The sequence below is a fragment of the Mus musculus genome, chromosome 14 (assembly GCF_000001635.26).
Source record: "Mus musculus strain C57BL/6J chromosome 14, GRCm38.p6 C57BL/6J".
Lineage (NCBI taxonomy): Eukaryota > Metazoa > Chordata > Mammalia > Rodentia > Muridae > Mus > Mus musculus.
In genome coordinates, this window is record NC_000080.6 from 45,210,242 (window position 1) to 45,234,324 (window position 24,083).

The 24,083-nt window shown below is 39.6% G+C and overlaps 2 protein-coding genes and 1 pseudogene across 21 annotated transcripts in view; 2 read left to right on the forward strand and 1 right to left on the reverse strand.

Moving 5' to 3' along the window:
* Txndc16 (thioredoxin domain containing 16) overlaps positions 1-9,310 on the reverse strand; it is an 85,104-nt gene extending 75,794 nt beyond the window's left edge. For 6 of the 15 annotated variants that reach the window (XR_001781157.2, XR_001781156.2, XM_030248014.1 and 3 more), the window contains exons 1-4: positions 8,976-9,305; positions 8,755-8,808; positions 3,045-3,283; positions 915-997 (exon numbers count right to left, since the gene is read on the reverse strand). Coding sequence is in view for 11 of the 15 variants with exons in the window: in XM_030248014.1 (XP_030103874.1) it covers positions 915-997; positions 3,045-3,207 (246 nt within the window). In the remaining 4 variants the exon portion in view is untranslated. Of the gene's footprint in view, positions 1-914; positions 998-3,044; positions 3,284-7,529; positions 7,802-8,661; positions 8,809-8,975 lie in introns of all 15 variants that reach the window. The other 9 variants (NM_172597.3, NM_001310534.1, XM_006519520.4 and 6 more) reach the window with 8 other exon arrangements.
* Positions 1,283-2,202, forward strand: Gm15765 (predicted gene 15765; annotated as a pseudogene).
* Positions 9,311-9,443: 133 nt separating the features above from the next.
* The window catches only part of Gpr137c (G protein-coupled receptor 137C), a 63,051-nt gene continuing 48,411 nt past the window's right edge, over positions 9,444-24,083 (forward strand). For 2 of the 6 annotated variants that reach the window (XR_874367.3, XM_006519544.4), the window contains exon 1: positions 9,444-10,177. Coding sequence is in view for 5 of the 6 variants with exons in the window: in XM_006519544.4 (XP_006519607.1) it covers positions 9,752-10,177 (426 nt within the window). In the remaining variant the exon portion in view is untranslated. Of the gene's footprint in view, positions 10,178-10,324; positions 12,353-12,654; positions 12,762-24,083 lie in introns of those variants that run through there. The other 4 variants (XM_017316191.2, XM_017316190.2, XM_017316192.2 and 1 more) reach the window with 4 other exon arrangements.

Here is a 24,083-nt window from a genome sequence, read left to right on the forward strand (position 1 = left end):
AATTGTATCTTCAAATTGACTTACTTTATTTATATTTTTATTCTAAAAAAAAAAAAAAAAGGTCCTGTACTGGCTAGTTTTGTGTCAACTTGACACAGCTGGAGTTATCACAGAGAAAGGAGCTTCAGTTGAGGAAATGCCTCCATGAGATCCAACTGTAAGGCATTTTCTCAATTAGTGAACAAGGGGGAAAGGCCCTTGTGGTTGGGACCATCTCTGGGCTGGTTGTCTTGGTTCTATAAGAGAGCAGGCTGAGCAAGCCAGGGGAAGCAAGCCAGTAAAGAACATCCCTCCATGGCCTCTGCATCAGCTCCTGCTTCCTGACCTGCTTGAGTTCCAGTCCTGACTTCCTTTGGTGATGAACAGCAATGTGGAAATGTAAGCTGAATAAACCCTTTCCTCCCCAACTTGCTTCTTGGTCGTGATGTTTGTGCAGGAATAGAAACCCTGACTAAGACAGGTCCCAAACTATAGTATAAACAATTTGTAAACAATTGTAAACACAGAAAAAGACAAAGCCAAAAAGATGTTAATCATCTCCACTTTGTTCCTTCCAGTGAAATGAATAGAAAGTTAATGACCACTGAATTGCGGCTGCTGTGGAACAGCTACAGAACAAAAGAAAGAAAACCCCAGCTCAGGCTCAGAATACCCTGGTAGAACAGGTTCTTGAGAACCGCAGTTAAAGTCCCAGAGCTGAGGGAGCTAAGTGGCTCTTCTCCCCAGGCACCACTGTACACTCACCGGAGCTCTTCCTGTGCTCCTACCGAAACTCAGGGAGGAAAGCAAGGAAAATAAACTCAGTTTTTTCCAGTTTGGAAAAAGTTGTGAATGTGTTTTCAGATATGCAGTCTTAGGTCAGAGGGTTGTAAATGTCTGTCACTAATATTTTATTAACATAAATATCTGTCTACCTTTGCAACTGAAATCCCATAGTCCTGGAGAGGCTTGACAGCTTCTTTTAGTTCTTCAAGAAACACAGAGTTACTTAGAGAACCTAAAACAAGAAATGTTGAATGAATATTATTGAATTTGATCTTTTAAAAGATGAATATTTAAAATTAAAGGTAAAATCTGAACACACAAAAAATTATTTTTCATTAAGTATTTGTGTATCTAGCCTTCAAAACAAACACACCAAGACACATAGTTTTCTATTGTTTCTTCTTATTTCTGTTATCACAGGATAGTTTAATTTTGGAAGTTACCTTAAAAATTTATTTAAAGCATATATGTAAAAAGTATCAAGTTTGAGTCAGCACCCCAGCACAGATACGCCACCATGAGGGAGATTGTGTGTATCAGGCAGGCCAGTACAGGAACCAGATCCATACCAAATTTTGGCAAGTGATCAGCAATGAGCTGCTGGAGGCTACCTTGGTGACTCAGTGCTGCTATAGCTGGAGAAGACTGGAGTCTCCTACAATGACTCATGCTCTCAGAAGTGTATGCCCATAGATGCCCTAGGGGATATGGAGCCCAGCACCACAGACAATGTGATGTCTGAGCCTTTGGGGCTGCTCTTCTGGCCTGACAACTTCATCTTCACCAGGAACAGAGGAGTGTGAGCATTGTAACTACCTGCAGAGCTTCTAACTCACACACTCAGTGGGCAGCACAAGGGCTCAGGCATAGGTGCACAGCTCATCAGCAAGATCTGAGAGGAGTACCCAGATTGCAGCATGAACACCGTTGGAATCATATGGTCACCTAAGGTCTCAGGCACCGTGGTGGAGCCCTATAACAACACGCCACTGGTGCACTTGCTGGTGGAGAGCACCGGTGCATCAACAACGGGGCCCTCTACCACATCGCTTCCACAGGCTCAAGTTAAGCACACCCACCTACTGGGACCTCAACCACCCAATATCTGGCACCAAGACCAGTGTCACCACATCTCTGCATGTCCATGTCCCCACCCCAGTCACCTCAACACCAACCTATGCAAACTGGCCATGAACACGGTGCACTTCCCATGCCTGCACTTCCTCAAGCCCACTTCAACCCCTCACACTCAAGGCAGCCAGCAGGACTGTGTCCTGACAGTGCACACACAACAGAGGTTCAAAGCCAACCACATGATGTCTGCCTGTGACCCAGGCCACAGCTGTTACCTGACCTTTACCACCATCTTCAGAAGCCCCAGCGTCCATTAAGGAGGTGGGCAAGCAGATTCTGGCCATCCAGAACAAGTTAGATACCGTATCCACAGCATACTTATACACATATAGGAAACTTTCAAATTGTCTTTAAAATACCAAATCACAAATAAGATTAAACAGTGACTGGAGCGCTGGGCGTGGTGACGCACGCCTTTAATCCCAGCACTCAGGAGGCAGAGACAGGCGGATTTCTGAGTTCGAGGCCAGCCTGGTCTACAAAGTGAGTTCCAGGACAGCCAGGGCTACACAGAGAAACCCTGTCTCGAAAAACCAAAACCAAAACCAAAACCAAAACCAAACCAAACCAAACCAAACCAAACAAAAAAAGCAAAAAAATAGTGTCTGGAGATGTGAACTCATTTTGGTAATTCCAATACAATTGTACTGTTACTGACATGAAGGCTTAAATGAAACCATTATAATTATGTTCAATAGTCATTTTAGTTAGCTCAGTATAATTAATGACACAGCCCAAGCAAGATATAGAATAGTAAGCTAAATCATGGCTAAAACTACATATCCAGCTTTTATAAAATTACTCAAACAGCTACATGCTAAAGAATAAGGATGTATACTCCAGAAGTAACTCCATGAAATTCAAATGGTTTTTCAGTAACCCTGAAGTAGTGTTTTCTATGAATAAGTAATGTATAAACCCATTTAATCCTCACACTAAGTTTATAAGACAATCACTATTGTATCATAGCAGATGAGGAAAGAAACAGAGGAAGGCTAAGGTGCCTGCATCATGCAAGCAGGCAAATCATAGAAACAGCATTATAGCACATATGGCTATAACCGACAGGAAGTTCCCACTGAGTGTCCTGACTACAGCAAAATAAGTACCTCAAGAGTCATGTAAGAATTTTAAGAGATACTTACCAACTTGGCAGAAATAAACTAATGAGGCTTTTCCTGGCTGCAGTGTGCTGAAATATTGCTGAGGAGTCAGTTCTGGGAGAGAGTCTTCAGTTGACTTGTAAAAACTGCACATCAAAACCAATGCAACACCAGCTCTAAAGACACTGAAGCCAGAAGACATCATGAGCTGTGCCTGGAGACGCGTGCCAGGAGACTTGTCTGTTTTCTTCACTGCCGTGTTCTACTGCTTGAAGCGATCCCTGGCACAGAGCAGCAGATCAACAAGTTCTGTTAGACTAAATTTGTAACTTTAAAGCTACCAAATGAACAGTTAAATCACTACATGACTTGATTTTACTAGACCTTTATTTCCTTCTAGTGAAAAAGAAATTCTGAGGGGGAATCATAAATAAGAACACTGAATTGATAATACTTTGATTTCGTTTTATATTTTCACAGTGCTGGGGACTGTTTAAGAAAGTTTAGGAATAGAACTGTATCACTAAGCTAACTACATTTGCAGGCCTTGGAGAGGACTGGGTGTACATCCATGCTATGGTTGTTGTTGACTCTGTATTCTGTGTGGTAGGTTGAGACAAGGTTCTAGTCTGAAGGCCCAGCTCCCTCAAACTTATAACACCCATTTGTTGCCTTGAGTCCTTGGATTACAGTCATTCAATAACATACTTAATTTTTGGTATCTGCAAAAGAAATCAAAGATATCTACAAAATGCTTATTAAGTTTTACATCTTCACTAAAATTCTTGAATCGCTTCTCGGCCTTTTGTCTAAGATCAAGTGTACTAAAATTCTTGAACATTCTAAAATTGATTTAAAATATTATCCAATCCTTTTCTATTTCCTGTGTTAAAGAATGAATTCAAAGCCGTGTACAAGCTAGGCGAGCACTCTAGCACTCATCTTTAGGCCAGCCATCTTCTTACTTTCTTAAAACAAGGTATCAATCAGCTATCCAAGCTGGCCTTGAATTTATGATCTTCGTGCCCCAGCCTGCTGAATAGCTTGGAGTACAGGCCTATACCACCAAGCCTGGCTCAACTCATTTTTAAAACTGGACATTTTGTTTGACCCATTTACAGCTACTGTACAACAAATACTCCAGCCACTGCTGAACACCATTTGGTTGGGAACAAGACATGCAAAGTCTGCTATGGAGTTACTACCTTTTAAATCTCCTGCAAGAGGTCTACTCACACTATGCAAGAACTTGCGTCCTGAACAGAAGCCTACTTTAATGCTTAGGACATACTATTTCACACTGGTTATACACTTCAATCTTAACTGGCTGGTCCAGTCCTACCTTCTGAACCTGGTCTGATCTAGCCATCCATTCTACTGTCACCTTCTTCCTTGGTGTGCTTAGCACGTTCCTTCTTGGCCTGCTCTCAGTTTTGTCTGCTATTTTGCAGTTTTCAATTTTTTTTTAAAAAAAAATCTCTGAGAGTTTTTCTATACTATCAAAGTTTAAATGAAGATAGCTTAGGCAAGCAATTTACCAGAGACATACATTCCAACCCCCTAAGGAAATTAAGGTAACATAAAAAATACCATATTTATAAAAAGCATAACTACACTCACAGATATAGATGAGAATTTTCATCTTTTAATCTGAAATAGGACACAATAGATAGATAGACAGACAGACAGATAGATAGATTCCTAAGAGTAAGGGCAAAGTTTTTCAACAAAGAATAAAATGACAACTTTATAAAGAAAATATAAAGATCTGGCTATAGGCTCCACTCATCCAAGATGATCAATGAGATATTTCTCCCTAGACAGCAGGTGTCCTTGAAAAAAAAAAGAATGAAACTAATGATTCATGGATTATTTAATACTTCTGAAATTCATTGGACCAAGTAACTATCACTGAACAAATCTGCCTTCAGTTTTTAATCCTGAGTTTTGTTTAAAAGCTGAAAGTAAAATAAGAAGTGGCAGCTGTAAAAGGTATATAAAAATGTAATCTCAATGACACCTCATCAAGAGGTATCCTTAAAATTAAAACTGATTATAAATTCTAACCATTGTAAGCAACCTATTTCAGGGCTGCTTTATTAGTGAAAATGTTTTAAAATAGGTCACTCACTGTTTTCTTTTTTCCCACATTTTTATTAGATATTTTCTTCATTTACATTTCAAATGCTATCCCCAAAGTCCCCTATACCCTCCCTCTGCCCTGCTCCCCTACCCACTCACTCCCACTTCTTGGCCCTGCTGTTCCCCTGTACTGAGGCATATAAAGTTTGCAAGACCAAGGGGCCTCTCTTCCCAGTGATGGCCGACTAGGCCATCCTCTGCTACATATGCAGCTCACTGTTTTCTTTGTATTCTGGAGGAAATTGTATGTATTTCTGTGGCTAAGGAAATAACTACAGAGCATTCATTACTATATGAAATAATAACAACCTAATTAAACACCAAAATATTAGGTTAAATCACTGAAAGGCAAACCATCAATTATTTCCTTGTCTTGAGGCTACAATTCAATTACTTTAGACTAAATTGGACATTAGAGTTGGCACACTATTCCTCTTCCCAGTGTGCTCTGCAGCTCCAAAGGTTTGACTTTAGCGATCTTCTGTGACTGGACAGGGGAGACTACACCTGTGAAAGTGTGGTTACCAGTCAGGGGCCGGGGCAGGAACGCATCAGTAATCCCACAATCGTTCCACCTTTGATAATATTAGACTATTTAAAAAAATACTTAGAAGCACAGAGAATGTGGAGTCTGCCAGAACTAAAACTATAATAACCAAAGCTGAATGGATGAGGAGACACAAAGGGAGAAAGTGAAAGGTGAGGCGCTGACAGAGGCTAAATATATTTCACAACATCAAGAGCCAAAGTTAATTGAAATCAGTTAAGTCTATGCCAAAACACATGAATACAAATTGAGAGCAGTTATCTCCGAAGAAAAAAACTGAGGCAAGAATAAGTATCAAGGCAACTTGTGAAGCCCACAAAGACATTCCTTTTTCCCTTTCTTCAGCTTTTTCAGACATGGTCTCACTGTGTAGGCTAGCTTGGCTTCATGGTGATTCTCTTGCCTCAGACTCCAGAATGCTGAGAATACAGGGACGAGCTGTAATCATACCTGGCTAGCATCCCTTCTTTACAGAAATCATCTCATTTTTATTTGAAAGGCTATTATTTATATTCTTTGTTCCTCGCCGTTTACAATCTTTCACCTTTTATTTGCATGTAAGTAAGTCTGCCACATCTTCCACTACTATTCAAATCTACCCCATCCGGCTACAAAAGAATGGACAAACCCATACACGGAAAATAAGATGTACTGCTCAGAGGCTTGCCTTCCTACTACAAGGCTCTTTAAACTAAAGGACAGAGAATGTGGGTGGGAGAGAATATCAGCGTGCACAGAGTAAAGACAGAGATAACAGAAAATACTGACAGAAAATGACTTTTCCCTCCAGTAAGGAGAAAGGGTACAAAAGCAGCGCTCCGTGCTTCAAAATTCTACACACCTACACAAATTGATGAGAACCATGGGAGAAATGTGGCCTGCCTCCCTGGGTGTGGCTGCTCCTTGGTTCAGTACTCTTCATAGGTGTAAGGCAGGTTTCACTGAGCTTCCTCATTCCACCCCTGCTCACGCTGTGTATGATACCTCGTGACTTCAATGTGGGGCAAGCGAGCGAGGGGGTGCGGGTGGGGTGGGGGTCGGTCAACAGTTTCAACAGCCAGCATGTGGCAGGCACTTTATTTCCAGAAATGTTTAATTAAATTGGTAGGTACTGTGACTGTAGGAATACAGCACAAAGAACCCTTAGCTAATACGTAATGAGCTCAAGGGAGACTTGGAAAATGCTAAGTCATCAAGATTTGAGGACCTACTTCTGAAGCTTAAACCAGTGTATGTCCACTGGTACACAAGATAGGAAAGAGCAGCTGCCTTAACAAGAACTCTAAAGTGGGGCTGGAGAGATGGCTCAGCAGTTAAGAGCACTGACTGCTCCTCCAAAGGTCCTGAGTTCAATTCCCAGCAACCACATGGTGGCTCACAACCATCTGTAATGGGGATTCAATGCTCTCTTCTAGTGTGTCTGAAGACAGCAGCAGTGTACTCACATACAAGAAATAAATAAATAAATCTTTTTAAAAAAAGAAAAATGTTTTAACAAAAACTCTGAAGTACTAGCTAGGAGGTCAAACAGACCTCAAAACTGGTCTGAGCACCACAAGAAAAGGGTTATCTGACATTGATAATCAATAAATGAGCCACCTCAAGTTGGCAAAACTGTTGCTACAGCAATTTGGAGATGAGACATACCTAATGAGTCTACAATGAGTGTGTACCAAAGTTCTTACCGTTAACAAGCTTATTTTAAGCACTAAGAGGCTTGCAAACAGATTCGTATTGTATAGTAGCTGCTGTTGGTTGTATTTAACAAGGTATGCAAACACAGATTCCAGGAAGCACCAGCAAAGACAGGCAATATGCAAACATAAAATGTAACTTACACCCAAACTATTCCTTGTTCCAAGTAGCATGCTGACCAAACCACCTCAGCCTTGAAACAAAAGCCCATATACTCCAAAACCAGTTTGAGATCCTGCCAAGATAATGATAAAACTGGCAGGACCTGTCACAGGACAAGGTCAAGGACCATGGAGAACCATGCTCTAGGGCACGCAGAACGAGACCTGCTGGCTGCTGATCTGTACTGCTGTGTACTCAAGTTCTCTGAAGGATCCGCATCTGTATAAAGACCTTGCAGCGAGCTTAGCCTGTGCTGAGTAAAACATCATGGAAGACAGAACATTATAAACAAGAACCAAAAATCAATCCTGCACTTCCCCTTTCCCTTTCAGTCAAAGCTGACCATCCACATGTGTATCTGGCTAAACATCTGTAACATAGCCTCCACCATACAGCTAATGAGAAAAAGACAACATCTAAATGCTGGAGAGTCTCCTGCCTCATTATAGTCTTCCTGATGAGCCTACCACTGAATAAACACAGACTTAGGGCTTTCTTTTCATTTTATCATTATTGTACATGTGTGTGCATGATTACACTTGTGGATGGTAATACTGTCTGGTGTCTGGCAAACTACTGGACCAGAATAAGTACAGAACAGATCTTAAGCCCCTTTGTAACATGTACTTGGTGGTGGAGGACTGAGAAACAGCCATCTTCTTAAGCAGACCTTAAGGAGGGAGTATTTAGGAAAGGCTGGATATTGGATGCTCCAGTAAATATGCTGTCTACAGAAGCACTGAATCTGCAATGAGAGGCTCACTCTGAGAACACAGGATCCTTCCTCATCTTGCATTACTTTGACTGATTTGCTACCAAATACCAAATACAAAAAAAACACAAAAAACAAAAAACAAAAAAAAAAACCTTCATGTAGTGGCCAACATACAACCGTTCCTCACTTATTTAAAGCAGAAATATACCTCTTATTTTGTATCTCTCAGTCTCTGATGAGAATAGCACCACTTGTTCCAACACACAAGCAGAATCTCACACAAACTCTTCCATTCTGGACAATCACCACATTGTTACTGCTCCGCGCTCCCCCCACCCCTCCCCTGCCCACCCCTGCGCCCAAGAGAGCTTTCTAAATTGCAAGTTTCGAAGAATCACCTTCCCCTTGGAGAAGGCCTCAACGTTCATCTGTTCCCAGGACCACCATCCTTCAGGACCTCTTCCCAAGAGAAGAAAGGGTTGATTACTTACAGTTTCCGCTCGCGCTTTGCTTCATTCGCTTTCCTCGCCCCGTGTTTCCTCCAGCTCAGAAAAAGAAAAGGGGGGGAAATGAAATCAAAACCAGCGTCGTTTGGTGCCCCCAGAAACAGGTGAACTGAATCAGCAAGCAACCTGGCTGGAGGGACGTTTGCCGAGTGCTGATGTGCATGCAATCCTGCAGGCAAAGTCTTGAGGCCCGCGCTGCTACCCACCTGCCTGAGATTCTCGTGCAGAGATGAAAGGTCTCTGAGGACAGCACGTCCCGCCATCAGAGTAGAGATGGTGACAGAAGGCGGGGCAGGGGCTGGTCCCTACGGCGGCTCCCAAAGCAACTACGCCTACCTGAGAAGCTCACCGCCCACGGCCGGCACTGCCTCCGCAAAATCAGTCTCTTGGGCGAAAAAACAACCCCCGAGGCTCCGCCTGCTCCTCGTGCTCCTTACGTAAGAGATCCTCCAACCAATGGACGGTCAGGGGGCGGAGCGAGAACAGCCCCAGGTGACAGAATCTGGAGTCCTCCCGCCGGCGCGAGGAAGTCTTGCAGTTGCTGGGCCAATCAGCAGCGTGGGTGGGAAGAGGGGCGGGGGTAAAAGAGGAGAAAGCAGAAGGCCAATCAGATCAAAGGCTTCTGGAGTGACAGGCTCTGAGGCCTGTGGTATTCCGAGTGAGGCGCCCGGAGGGCGCGCCCGCCCGGGCCAATCGCCGGCAGCTCACAGTGCGGAGCGAGCGCCTCAAAAGCTCGGGTTTCTCAGCTGATTGTCTCCAGCCGAGAGTTGTTTGCTGCTGCTGCGGAGCCGAGCCGCGGCCCGAGGAACCGAGCCCCCCGGGGGGAAGGGGAGGCGGGCCCGAGGGCAGCCGCGGCCATCGCGCGGGGCTGCGACTCCTGTCACGGCGCTGCCCGGGGCCGCAGGCTGGGGCGGGCGGGAGGTCCGGGGGGCGCTCGGGCCGCTTCCTTCCCGCGCTCCCTCCCCGCTGCTCGCGTCCCCTCATGAGGGTATCAGTGTCCGGGCCGGCGGCCGCCGCGGTCCCCACGGCCGGCCGCGAACCCTCGACGTCCGGCGGGGGCGCCGTCGCGGCCTCGGGCGCCGCGGTTCCCGGTTCGGTGCAGCTGGCGCTGAGCGTGCTGCACGCGCTGCTCTACGCCGCGCTCTTCGCCTTTGCCTACCTGCAGCTGTGGCGGCTGCTCCTGTACCGCGAGCGGCGGCTCAGTTACCAGAGCCTCTGCCTCTTCCTGTGTCTCGCGTGGGCAGCGCTCAGGACCACGCTCTTCTCGGCCGCCTTCTCCCTCAGCGGCTCTCTGCCCCTGCTGCGGCCACCCTCTCGCCTGCACTTCTTCCCGCACTGGCTGCTCTACTGCTTCCCCTCCTGCCTACAGTTCTCCACGCTCTGTCTCCTCAACCTCTACCTGGCAGAGGTAAGGCGGGAGGACCGGCGAGCGGGGGAGCGGGGCCGCCGGGATCCACTCCTGCCGAGACGGAAGGGGTCGGGGCTGGGGGAGGTGGCCGGAGGGCAGTCTGGGGACACTGAGACACTCCTGTCTTTCCCTCTCCCTCAACTTAAGCCGCTGATGGACTCGGTGCCTGAGGGGGTTGGAGAAGTGTGAGAGAGAGAGTATGCGTGCCCCGACAACTTAAGGCAGTGGGACACCCTTTGTTCAATGTCCCAGACCTCCACGTAAGGCGTTGGTGGCGACCACAGAGAAGCATCGTAAGAAGTAGCAGCTCCGGTAGCTCTGTCGAGGCTGGACCGGGTTGAGGGAGGTTGGATGCTGAAGTAGAGGCAGCTCTGCTGAAGCTGGACCGCTGCCAGCCATTACGTCACCAGGCAGAGCTGTTCCTCCGCTATTGTTGCTGCGTTTCTTTTATTAGAAGCTTATATCCCCCCCCCCCCCCGCATCTCCTTAACTGTGGCTCGATACACCTTGCACAAATTCTGATCGATCGCTTCCCCGACGGGGTGAACGATCAATAACCAATGCTGCGGGACAGTCGAAGGACCTCCATAAAGCCCTTAGTGTTTGTCCCAGTTGCTGCTTGCTTTGGCGATTTAGGCGGTCTCTTACAGCACAGCCCTTTGGGGGAGAGCTAATTAGGAGAGAAGATACAAGCTTAACCTGTGCCTGTTGCAGAAACAAACCACGGAACTATGTTTTTTGGTGTTTTTGATTTTGTTTTTCCAACAACTTGCTTAATAGCTGGAGTCTAATCACACCCCCTTTCTCTTTTACGGGGAATTGCTGGTTGGATTGCATTGTTCTGCAGCACATTTGACCCATTTCAGACAGGTTGGGGGTATAAGGTTGTCAATCATGTCTATCTGGTATTTATGCCTTATTATTTTCAGGTTCCACCCCCCCCCCCCCAGTCTTCTTTTCCCTCAAAATACGAGCTTAGGAGAGGAGAAAAAAAGGTGACATCATACACTTAATACTGACTAATATAGAACGGTATTGGTCTATGCAGCTAATCCTCTCAAAGGCTTTTGGAGGTGATGAGAATTAACACAGTTCCAAGGAAAAGTAACCCAAAAAAGGCACTTTTGAATCAGATTGTGTTTATATTTCCTACATAAACCAACTCTTTTTTTCCCCTTAATAAACAGGAAAATAGAAAGCGTTTTTAAAATCACAATTGTAATTTCAGCTATATACAATTGTTATATATACAAGCTATATCCAATAAAAAACAATTATTGAGTAACAAAACCAAACTTTATTTTTATTCTCTAGCAACATAATACCATAAAAAACCTCATAATACCACAAAAATAATGCCACACTCTTAAGCAAAAGTGAAAAGCATATGCAATTGTAAATCAAATAAACATGCTACAATGGTATCATATTTGGGGATCATCCAGTTGCTTAAGGTTTTATAACACATATTTATAGGTAAACTGATACTGAGTTCTTCTTGACACTTCTGATAGTACATTAGTAATTTCTCATTATTGAAGACTTACTTTAGCCTCAGATACAGTTAATCTACCTGAAAATGATTAAAAGTCAATTTGCTAGGAGCATCAGATACCACGGGTGTTGTCACCCCCCCCATATGTCTTAAAAAATTATATATGCAATTCATTGGACCTTGCTAACATCACCCTTTCACTTGAGATGTAACACATAACCAGAAAGTGTACACAATCTTAAACATGCAGCTAGGGAAGTGTTATGTATGTATACATCCAAGTTACCAACAGCCTGAGTAAGATCTTGGATGCCTTAAGGGTTCCCTTGTATCTTCTACCAGACAGCACCTCTCACTCAAAGGGAAAGAAAGTGGCCAAACATAATAGGAAAAATATCAACTATATTTAAGCACAAAATTCTAAAAAGTATTTCTAGAACAAAAAAAATAAAGATTATCTACATAGTTTTCACATGTTATCACTGGTATTCCAAGTAAGAAAACATTAAAGTCTGAAAGTCTTATTAAATGAATCACTTGTTTGTGTGATACACTTTTTTGGAAAAAGCTCTTACCCTAGAAAATATAAATTTCAAAATACTGTACTGAAGCTCTTTTGTTTGATTGGTTGTTTCTTAGTATCTTCTGGAAAGGGCTTATGGGTTGCTTGCCTTTTATAATAACACTAAAAAGTTTAGGACATAATACTTGAATAAATATTGTCCTTTTTTGAAATCCTGCTTTATAATAGACATTTGAATCAGAATTTATTTCCCAGTTCATAGATATCTATACTTAAGAGAGTATTTGAAGTCAAGTGTGGTATGTACCTATAATCTCAGCACTTGGGAGGGAGAGGCTGGAAGAATGCCATGATTTTGAGGGCATCCTAAACTACATAGTTCTAAGACAATATGGCCTATATAACAACTGAACTTAAAAGGTGAGTATGTGAGCACATATTTGTAATCCTTATACCTAGATGACAGAAGCAGAAGGATCTACAAGTTACACGTTGTAGTACTTTGCCAAAAAAAAAAAAAGGTAAGAAAAGTGTGGATTTGTTTTTCTTGTATTTTTTGAGGCAGACTGTCTATGTACTTCAGGCTGGCCTTGAACTCTCCATCCTCCTGCTTCAGCCTTCCAAATGCAAGGAAATATAGATGTATACCACCATGCCCAGCTCTGGATGACAGTTTTTAATTAACAATTCCAAGTAACTGGAAGTATATTTTCTATTGATCATTCTGAATTCGTAAAGTTTTTCTCTTCGAGGAGTTGTTTCTTTATTTCAGTTTTTTGTTTTGTTTTCAGATGGACATGCTAGTGAGCTCAGACTGGCCTGGAATGTGCTGTGTAGCCCAAGATGTTATCAAACTTAAAACTCACATGCCTCAGCATCCCAAGTGATGGAATTGTGGGCACTGCTGCCATAGCCAGCTTTTGGATTCTTCATACTATAGCAAAGTTGTAGAGAGAGTTTGTTGACCAAAACAAAACTATTATTTTTGTCCCAAAGTATTGTCTTTACTGTCTCATATTAAATACCAATTCCATTTTACTTTTAATTTAAACATTTGTTGTGTCCATGTCTAATGAATTTAAAACATTCAAACTTTTCATTATAAAGAACCATGGATCAGGCCAGAAGATATCAGTTAAGAGCACTTGCTGCTCTCACAGAAGACTGTCCAGTGCCCAACAGCTGCCGGTGGTAGCTTACAACTGTAACTGTAGGTGCCAGCATACCTGCATTCACATGCACATACCCCCTCACAGATACATAGTTTAAAAATAGAACCTTGATCATTATAAACATAGAAAACAACATTTACTACTTTGAAGATTATTTTATGGTGCCTCTTCCAAAACACATGTTTTTTTAAAGTTAAGAACTGTGTAAACTATTAATTATTCTGGATTACACCTGAATGGAATTGAGCTAAATGTATTTCTTTCTGACTTTTCATCTTTCTGATTTTTGGAACAGAATAAAAGTATTATAACCTAAAAACGGATACTGAACTTTTTCTGGCAGTATCAGTAGAGCATGACCTTTACCAGATAAAATTTAGTACTCTTATATTTTCCTTAGTGAAGATTTCAGTCTTTAAATAGATTTTTCTGATCCTACCCTTCATTAGGACATACAAGAAAACAGCATAAGAGTTAGTATACTATCTTTGGAGCACTATGATGCATGCCAAAATGAATGAGTTCATCTTTGAGGTCCATATTGACATTTTTCCTTCCAGCTTCTATAATATATATGATAGTTGCTTAGTAAATATAAAATGCAATGACGTGATTCTAATGCTAAAAGAGCTAAAATATTTAAAATTTTAACTTCATGAATGCTATTATTGCTTCTTCAAATAAAGGTACTATTCTAAATATCAATGACACTTTAAATAAATGTAACTCCATTTCCAGATATCTTGGTTTGTTATATTATTTCCCACAAATGTATTTTTAGCACCTAAAATGGAAACTCCTAAGGACAAGTTATTTTATCATATTTTTGTCTCATAGCTACTATGAATATACTATTAAATATAAAGGTTAAATTCTAGGAAACATGTAATATGTACAATTACTTTATTTTGATGAGTGTTGAGGTAAATATGTATGGGTTGTCTATAGTCTTTATATTTTGTGCTTAAAGATTATACATGTTATGAATACATAGACTATCTTGGCTTAAATAGAGAAAAAGTTAATTACTCCTGGTAAAATATTACTAACAATGCTTCTAAGATTTAATAACTGAAAAGTATACAAAATAAATATTTTACATCACAAGTTACTATTCAATAGAAATGGCTTAGTTCAGTGTTTGGCTGTCTGCAAGGAATATAAACTGCTTTTGTCTAAACCTACTCAACTACCTTTTACCCACTAACTTGGTCCTACTTTTTCTACAACTGTGCCTATAGTTTTTCACTGAAGGCAGGATCAGATTATATTACATTTAATATTATCAAAGCATTTTATAACATCATTACTGTGAGAATCTAATGGTCAACAAAGCTGATTATGTGAATACAGGTGCCCAGGGAGGCAAGAAGAGGGCATTGGCTCCCCTGAAACTTGAGTTCCAGACAGTTGTTAGCTACCTGATGTGGGTGCAAGGAACCTGGGTCCTCTGAAACAGCAACAAGTACCTAGCTGTTGAGCCATCTCTCCAGCCCTAGAAAATGAAATCGTTTAAAAAAAAAAAAAAAAAAAAAAAAAAAAAGTCCAATGGGGGCTGGAGAGATAGCTCAATGGTTAAGAGCACTAGCAACTCTTCTAAAGGACCCAGGTTCAATTCCCAGCACCCATATAGCAGTTCATAACTATAATTCCAATTCCAGGAGATCTGAAAACTTCACACAGACATGCACAGAAGCAGAACACCAATGTACATAAATTTTTTTAAAAAATTAAAACTATGTTGGAGGTCCTACAATTACAATAAAACAAAAAGGAGAAATAAGTTCAGTATTTAGAAAAAGAAAGTAAAATTATATTTGTAAATAACATAATTGCTAAAAGAATCTTTAAAAACTATTAGAACTAATAAGTGAACTTAACAAATTACAGGATAAGACTTTTTATACTGGAAAAAAGGAAGCTGAAATTGAGAAAGTTTTACTTACAAAACAATAGTATTAAAAATTAAAGTACTTAGGAATAAATTAATATAATGCAAGATATACAAGACATATAATGAACACTATGAAACATTAAAAGAAATTTTTTAAAAAACAGTATATATAGTTTCATAATAGAATATTCGGCTGACATATACAAAGCCCTGGGTTGATCCCTAGCACTGAAAAAACAAACCTATGTAAGTGAAAGGCCTGCCTAACAGGATGCATTGGTTAGATGGTTTGGTTTTGTTTTTCCAGACAGGGTTTCTCTGTGTGGCCCTGGCTGTCCTGGAACTCACTCTGTAGACCAGGCTGGCCTCAAACTCAGAAATCCCCCTGCCTCTGCCTCCTGAGTGCTGGGATTAAAGGCATGCACCACCACTGCCCTGCATTGTTTTTAAGATGTAACTTCTCCAATTTGAACCATACATTAAATACAACCTCTATTAAAATCTCTGCTGAAGTTATAAAATACTTAGACTATTGTTTGTGGGAAATAGAGGACTCCTGAGTCCTTAAAGTTTTGAAAAACAGTAATTTGGAGAATCATACTACCTGATTTTTTCAAGGGGTTTTATAAGCTAAAGTTATCAATACCATATAATATTAATATAAAGACATCAGTAGAGCAGAATTCAGAGGTCTGAATTAGACACACACACTTAATTCAACATGTTCTACAAAGATGTCAGAATTTAATAAGAGAAAATTTTGTTAAATATACTAATGGAAAAAATGAAGATTGGTTCTTACCTTATACCATACTTTAAAATATGCTTGATATAAATCATGAACTTAAGTGTAAAAACTAAGATTTGTAGATGAAATTTTTTTGTTTTCTTGGACAAGGTCAAAATTTCTTTGTTAGAAAATAAAAATCATGTACCAAAACTGACAAGTGAATTTTTAAAATTAATTTGGTCTTTGCAAAACACAGAGTGAAAGTGAGAAAATATTTATAAAACATATACCTAGCAAAAGAATATGTATTTAGAATATGTATTTAGAATATATTTTTAAAAATCTATAATAAAAAATAGACAAAGGTGTTCAAGGCATACTTTGTTAAGAGATTTGTACAAGGCCAAGAAGCACTTAAAAGATAGACAGGATGATTAGTTATCAGAATTAAGATTATAATCATGATTAATTACCACTGAACATTGATTAGGAAGTCTAAAATGGAAAAGATTGACCATACTATGGACTGCTAAAGATATAAGTTAATTAGAAGTATACACAGGGGGCCTAGAGAGATGGCTCAGCACAGAAGAACCCATGTTCAATTCTCAGCTCACAACTTGGTTAACTCCTGCTGTAGGACATCCAACATGACACTCTTCACACATAAGTCTTTTTTTTTTTTTTTTTTTTTTTTGTAAGAATCTGTGTGCAGGGGTTGGGAGGAGGCTAATGCTTTAAATGTAAGGCTTTACAACCAGTTTGGAAAACAACCTTTAAAAACTGTAGCGTAAGTCTGTCACCCAGTTTATCTGTAACTGTCTTAAATAATTGTCTAAAAGAAACTATAGTCCATAGAAAGCCTTATATAGGAAAGCTCATATTAGGTTTATTTACAAGAGCACAAAACTGAAATTAACCTAAATACCCATCAAAAGGATGGCACACAAAGAAGTACTAAATTAGGTTGTTTTTTTTAAAGCACTTACAACATAAAGTGATCCTCAAAGTCAGTAGACTAAATGAAAAAAAGACTCTTCCCTTCCCAAATGACCTCACCCATTCTAATTATAGTAAATGTTCTTAAATACAAAGTAATCTGTAGTGAGTAGGCCCTGGGGTCTGGAGAAGGGAACACACATAACATCCAACAAAGAGTTCTTTGTTGGATGCCCAATACCAGTTGGACAGGTTTGGGATCAGTATTTACAGATGATCTCTTAGTTTGTACATATCTTTCAAAACGCAGAATTCTATACACTGATGATGTGTGGTGTGTCTCACATTAGTAATGCCTCCGGTTAGATTGATGTCTCCCTCAAGAACAAGATTCTTACTCCAGGAATAAAAGCTAAAGTGGTAAATGGAAAATATAACTACACATTTATTAAAGTTACTTAGGTAAATTATTGAGTTACTCTGTGCCTTTCACCTTGCTTATAAAAATGAGACCAATGGTAATACATGCTTAGAGGATTATTATGAAGATTAGATTAAATATGAATATTTAAAATAGAACATGGCATATAATATTGGTCATTAGCTATTACTAAATTTCAAAGAACTGGAATTTTCTAGCCTGTGTTATCTCATCCCAAAGGCATTACATTAGAATTCTGTCACAAAAGTATTTGTAAGGGCTGACAGTGTGACTCTGTAGTACACTGTTTACCCTAGCATGTGTGTGAGACCCTAGATTCATGTCCAGCATGGAAAAAAATTATCTAGAAATTTTCAAGACAAGTTGTCATGTATAAATGTTTGAATCTATATTAGCCACATAAATTTAAACAACTGAAATTTAGCAAAGTTAACATCCTTTTTCTTTCTTCCTTTCTTTCTTTCTTTCTTTCTTTCTTTCTTTCTTTCTTTCTTTCTTTCTTTCTTTCTTTCTTTCTGGTTTTTCAAGACAGCTGTCTCTTTGAAGCCATGGCTGGCCTAGAACTCCCTTTGTAGCCCAGGCTGGCCTCAAACAGAGATCTGCCTGTCTCTCCCCCTGCCTCCTGAGTACTGGGATTAAAGGCATGCACCCCACCCACCACACAATCCTCCTAACTCAGCCTCTAGAGTGTAAAATCAAATTCTTTAGATGTACATAATTTTTCATAGTACTTCAGAACATAGTTTTCTCTCTTCATTCTAATTTTCCTTTGCCCTATAATTCTACAAAATATCTGTTGCCTGTGACCCACAGTGACCTTCATGTCAGCAAGTTCATTCAATATTTTTAGTACTGATTCAAATTAACCAGTAGGAAGTGACTGCCTTTTCCTCCTTTAACACCAGAGGTTGACAGTTCTAACAATGTGAGCCTGACTCCTTTCTTTTCCAAGTGATAACATCTATATTCATGGCATAATGTCACCAAAAAAAAAAAAATTATACCTATTTCTGATTCACCCAAACTGCATCTCTGAACCTGACTTTCTAGATTCTATAGTTACTGGACATTGCCCAGTACTTCCTGCACCCAGACTCAGCATGACTATGCTTCTCCGTCTCCACCCTACACCTATCTCTACCAAAACCTAGCTGTACATTCTATTCTCCATTCCCGAGATTCCACTGCTCTCTGATTTTTATGTAATTGAGAAGCTACAAGTAATACTTGATACAGCTTTCTCATGCATACTTATACTCACTCCATCACCAAATCCTAACATCTCTTCAGTCCATTCCCCGTCATAATACCTGGTTCAAGCTACTACAACCTGTTGAAAGTACTGCCTAACTACTTTGTCTGTATTCTCTGGCACACCTACACTCATATACAGGTTCTGTCTCTGCACTGTTGATAGTGTTATCCTTCTCCAACAGGAATCGATCTAATTTTAGAAGTTCTCCCCCTAGATTCTTTTATTGGCTCTAGTTACTCTTTAAGATAAAGACAAATTTGTACATACTACAAGGCATTGAATCTTGCGGAGTATTCCTTGTTCCTTATCACTCCAGTCACACTATATGTCCTTCCTTTCAGTCCTTTGTACCATTCCCTTTTTAATAGATTATTCCCATGGTTTTTGATGCCTGGAGTGTTCTTCTTTTCTTAGTTACTCCTCTCATTTCCTGAGCAACAGTTCTTCAGAGAATCCTGAACACAACTATTCAAATACATCTCCCATTAATTTTACAGCAAAAAAATTTCAGCCCCAGTACCCCTTCCTCTTCTTTCTCTTCCCACTTAATTTGGCTTAAAACAGGGGTCCTACTTAGTTTAGTTTAAAACAATTTGAATGCTAAGAAGGGCTTTAAATAGAAAGATAGAGAATTGTGGTGACTGTGAATTCAAGATATCAGGTCTTAAGTAGACATCCACATTAACAGTTTCCTCTATAAGACAATATAAGAAAATAATCTGACTTTCCAAGAGAAAGAAGTGTGTATTTCTTTTTTTTTTATTACATTTATTGTGTATGTGTGTACTCAAATGTATAATTGTGAACATGCTGCAGAACATGTGTAGGTCAAAGAACAACTTTCAGTAGTCAGTTCTCTCCTTCTACCTTGTCAGCTACAGGGATAGAATTCAGGTCATCAGGTCATCCGCCCAGCCCAGAAATTCATATTTCTTAGAGTGGGGACTCTGGTGACCCTGGTACTTGCGGAGCAGACACAGGAAGATCAGGAGTTCAAGGCAAATTTCAGCCTAATTGTAAATTCCAGGATAGCTTGGGCTACATGACACTCTCTCAAAATTAAACAAATAGGAAATCTTGTAAATATTATTCGAGAAAGTATTGTTACTACTATTACTACATAAGGCAAGCAAAACATTTATGTGGGTCATTCCCAACACATGTAACTGCTGAATTTTACCCCCTCTTTCTCTTGTGTTTCTAGATGGTCTTTCTTTTTTACTTTTCTTAAATTATTTTCTGGATCATCTTTCTTAAAGTAATAAAACAACCAAATAAAGTCTTTATAATTTTCATGTAACAAACTGTGTTAGTTTTGTTTCCTATTGCTGCAATAAAAATAACTCTGACAAAGGCAACTTAGGTTTAAGGAATAGTTTATTTTAGTTCTCAGTTCCAGGCTGTAGTCCATCACTACAGGGAAGTCACAACAGTGGGAGCTTGGGGGCGTTGGTTATATCCAAAATTAGGAGCAGAGAATAATGAATGTGTGTGTGCTTCTAATGCTCAGCTCACTCTCTTCATTCAGTCCAAACCAATTAGAGCGGTAGTCCTCCACCTCCCTAATGCTGCGACCCTGTAATACAGTTCCTCCTATTATGGTGAACCCCAACCATAAAATTATTCATTGCTACTTCATAACTGTAATTTTGCTACTGCTGTGAATGGTAATATAAATATCTAATTTGTAGGATATGTGATATTGGCTTCCAGGGGTTGAGACCCACAGATTAGAACTGCTGGATTAATACAAGACCCCACCTTCAATGTGGCTTTTCCCATCTCCATCAACTCAATTAAGAAAATCTCTCATAAACCAGCCTAGTCTAGACAGTTCTACATTGAGACTCCCTTCATGGGTGAGTCTAGATTATGTCAAATTGACAAGCAAACTAACCATAACACAAAGCATTAATTACATTTTAATACTCATCAGTGTTAGTTCAAATGAAACTTGAGCAATTTATTCATTTCATCTCAAGTCTAACCAGGTATATATGAAGTACCATAGAACACAGGATATCTCATAAACATCTGCCTTCTACTACATTATAGGTTGTGCCATGCCAGAGTCTGGTTTACATTTATTTTAAGAACATTTTGCACACCCTTTATCTGCTTTCTAGAATAAGATGTAGATAGATATTTTAAATTATATGTTGTTTTGTTTTATGAAAGGATCTCACTGTATATTCTTGGCTGTCCTGGGAACTCATATAGACCAGATTGGCCTTAAACTCAACAGAGATCTGCCTACCAACTGCTGGAGTTAAAGGCAGACTAAAGGCACGACATCCAGTGATGTTCTTACAATCTAATTGACTTATAGATGCCAGTTTATCAGCATATTAATCACACTGTACAGTTTGTTTTTCCAGACTTCAGTTCTTCAGAGGTAAAAATGCTGTCTTTAAATTTTGTGCTATTTTCTCTGCTACTATGATGGACTTCCCAATTGTTGATTCAGTTATTTGGACTGCTTTGAGATGATGTAATATATTTAACAAGAAATGATTTTTTTTCTCCTTTGCAACCTTCTATTAAATTGTTTGGACAAGCATTTCCTCATTTTCTTTCTCTCATTTTGTGAAGCCTCTTAAAGAACAGAAAGTTGAAGACTTAGATTCTAATTCAGATTTTGACAAATCTATTCTGAAAGAACATTTAATAGCAGAGCTGATAGAATAACTTGTTTGAGTAGATACATATATTTAGCAGCAAGAGGAAGGAGAGTGGAGAGGTCATGTGATGACCTTCTAGGAGAATTACACATAAGTATGTCTTAAGAAGAGTAAACAGACTAGCATCAGTTGGGATTAAGGAACCTACTTTAAACAAGTTGTGGATTTTTTTTTTCAGGTTTCTAAACTAGAAGTTATCAGAATCCAGCTGGGACTTTAAATATGGAGGAATAGTGTAATTAAGAACTTGAACACTGCCATGTACAGAAACACATGCCTTTAGTCCCATCACTCAGGGCAGAAGCAGGAGGATCGCTGTGAGAAGTCATCCTGGTCTATATTCTGAGACTCTATCTCAAAACCAAACAACCAGGCGTGGTGGTGCATGCCTTTAATCTCAGCACTTGGGAGGCAGAGGCAGGTGGATTTCTAAGTTCAAGGCCAGCCTGCTCTACAGAGTGAGTTCCAGGACAGCCAGGGCCACGCAGAGAAACCCTGTCTCAAAAAAAAAAAAAAAAAGTTGAACACTAACTCCTGTATCGCAGTATATTTCCATGTTTAAAATAGAGCTACTTGTATCTATCTCAATGCTATAACTATTATACAAAATACTATTTTAAAATACAGAAAATAGTAAACAGAATACAATAAGACACAAAATGTTATTTACTGGTATGTTAGGTGGGAAAGGGGGCAAAGGAAGAGTGCATCCCTAAAAGTAAGGTTTTCTTCTGTCTAGTTTCTTACAATGAACTTTGAACAACAGTCACTTTTCTTAATCTATGATAATATATGTTGTGCCATTGTTTCCTACTGTATAGTGAAGAGGGGTTAGTAGTTATTAATTCCGGTTTTAGATGATGAACCGAGGTGTTAGGTTTATGGTGAAGCACATTAGAATTGAAATTCAAGTCGTCTGGTGTATAATGCTTTTTCTATCATGGTATGGTATTACCAGGTCTTAATCTGTTAGTGGTTATTGGTATTTGCATTCAAGCTATTTTGCCTTTAAGAAACCAAAAGATGAGCCGGGCATGGTGGTGCACACCTTTAATCCCAGCACTTGGGAGGCAGAGACAGGTGGATTTCTGAGTTCCAGGCCAGTTTGGTCTACAGAGTGAGTACCAGGACAGCCAAGGCTATATAGAGAAACCCTGTCTCGAAAAACCAAAATAAAACAAAAAACAAAAGGCGAGCCAGAGAGATGGCTCAGCAGCTAAAGTTATTTCTGACAAGCCCCCAGTGACCTGAGTTCGGTTCTCAGGGACTACATGGTAAAAGGAAAGAACTGACTTCCACAAGTTGTCTTCTAAAGTCCACAGAGCGTTGAAGCTGTGTCGTTGCCTATCTGCCTGCCTGCCTGTCTATACACAGAAATACATAAATAAATGTAATAAAAGAGAAAGAAGTCAAGATGAATGATACAACATTCCTTATTCTTCTCTGATCCACAGGATTGCCTATGTCTGATACAGCCTCATTGTCTCACAGAAATTGATATTCTCCAGTGTTTTCTTGTATTTGCAAAAGCATGTCTACCATTTTCTTGACTTTAAAACATGAAGGAGTGTATGAACAAGCACTACAATATACTATAGGGTATTTGCCACTGGAAATTTTATTAAAGGACAAAAGAATTTCAGTTTCAAAATACATTTAAATCTACTTTCTAGAAGCATAAATCTTCACTCTTAAGAGATTCTTCATATTCCTTAAATATAAGACACATTGACATCTTCATCAAACTTTCCATGGTAAATTAATGAGCGGTTTATAGTAATCAATTATGTTTAGTTTTTTTGAAAGTTCACAAATTCTCTTCTCATCCATAAACTTATACTTTATTTCTAAAAATTTTAGCTGTTACTTCTCTAGAGCACAAAGGGTATGCAAACCATGGTATTTATAGAGCATTATACTTTATTAAACAGACTTTTGACTATATTTGCTTGGGCATATTATATAAATCTTTAACAACTAATAACTGGCTCCTTTTAATGATGACACTAAATGAAGCAGTGTTTGTCACCCTGAAAACTTACTAGGAAATTAACTTTGCTTTTTCTCCTTTTCTTTGTCTCTTTTCTGTGTTTCTGGAACTCTTACATTAGGTATTTTGCATCCTATATTGAGCTTTTACTTCTTTTTCCTCATCTATATTTACAACTGCCTTTTTTTCTACTTTTGGGGAAAGATTTTCTCCATGTACAGCCCTTCCGTTGACTTTGTCATTTCTTCCATGAATTCATTTTTTCTTGGCATTCTTTATTAATAACATTTTGTGTTTCATGAATGCATTATCTTAATCTACCTGAGTATAATCATTTTTGTTTGCTTGATTTTACTTTCTTTTCCTTTTTTCTATTTGTTTTGATCTCATCTTTTGTTAGAGACTCTGAGGCTCTCTGGTTGCATATGGATTACTGTTCATAATTAGAGAAAACTAATCATGTGAGTGAGGCATGTACACCTGACCTGTGTTTAAGGGAGGTCTGGGGTTCTGAAACAGACATGGGGCCTTAGATCTTACCTCTTGCATTGATCAGATTCCTCAAGGGAGATATAGTGTAATCATTTAGAGAATCAGAAGTTTACTTCAGCATTCCAAGAATAGACTAGGCAAGAGACCTAGAGTAGAGGAGACTACTTAAGCCTGGTGCACACCCTCACTCTCCCTGTTTTTAGTGTGGTGTCACAAACTTAACTGTGCCTGGTACTTAAATGTTATATTTTAAGACAAAAGCTTTTAGCTGACTTATTCATAGAACAAATACA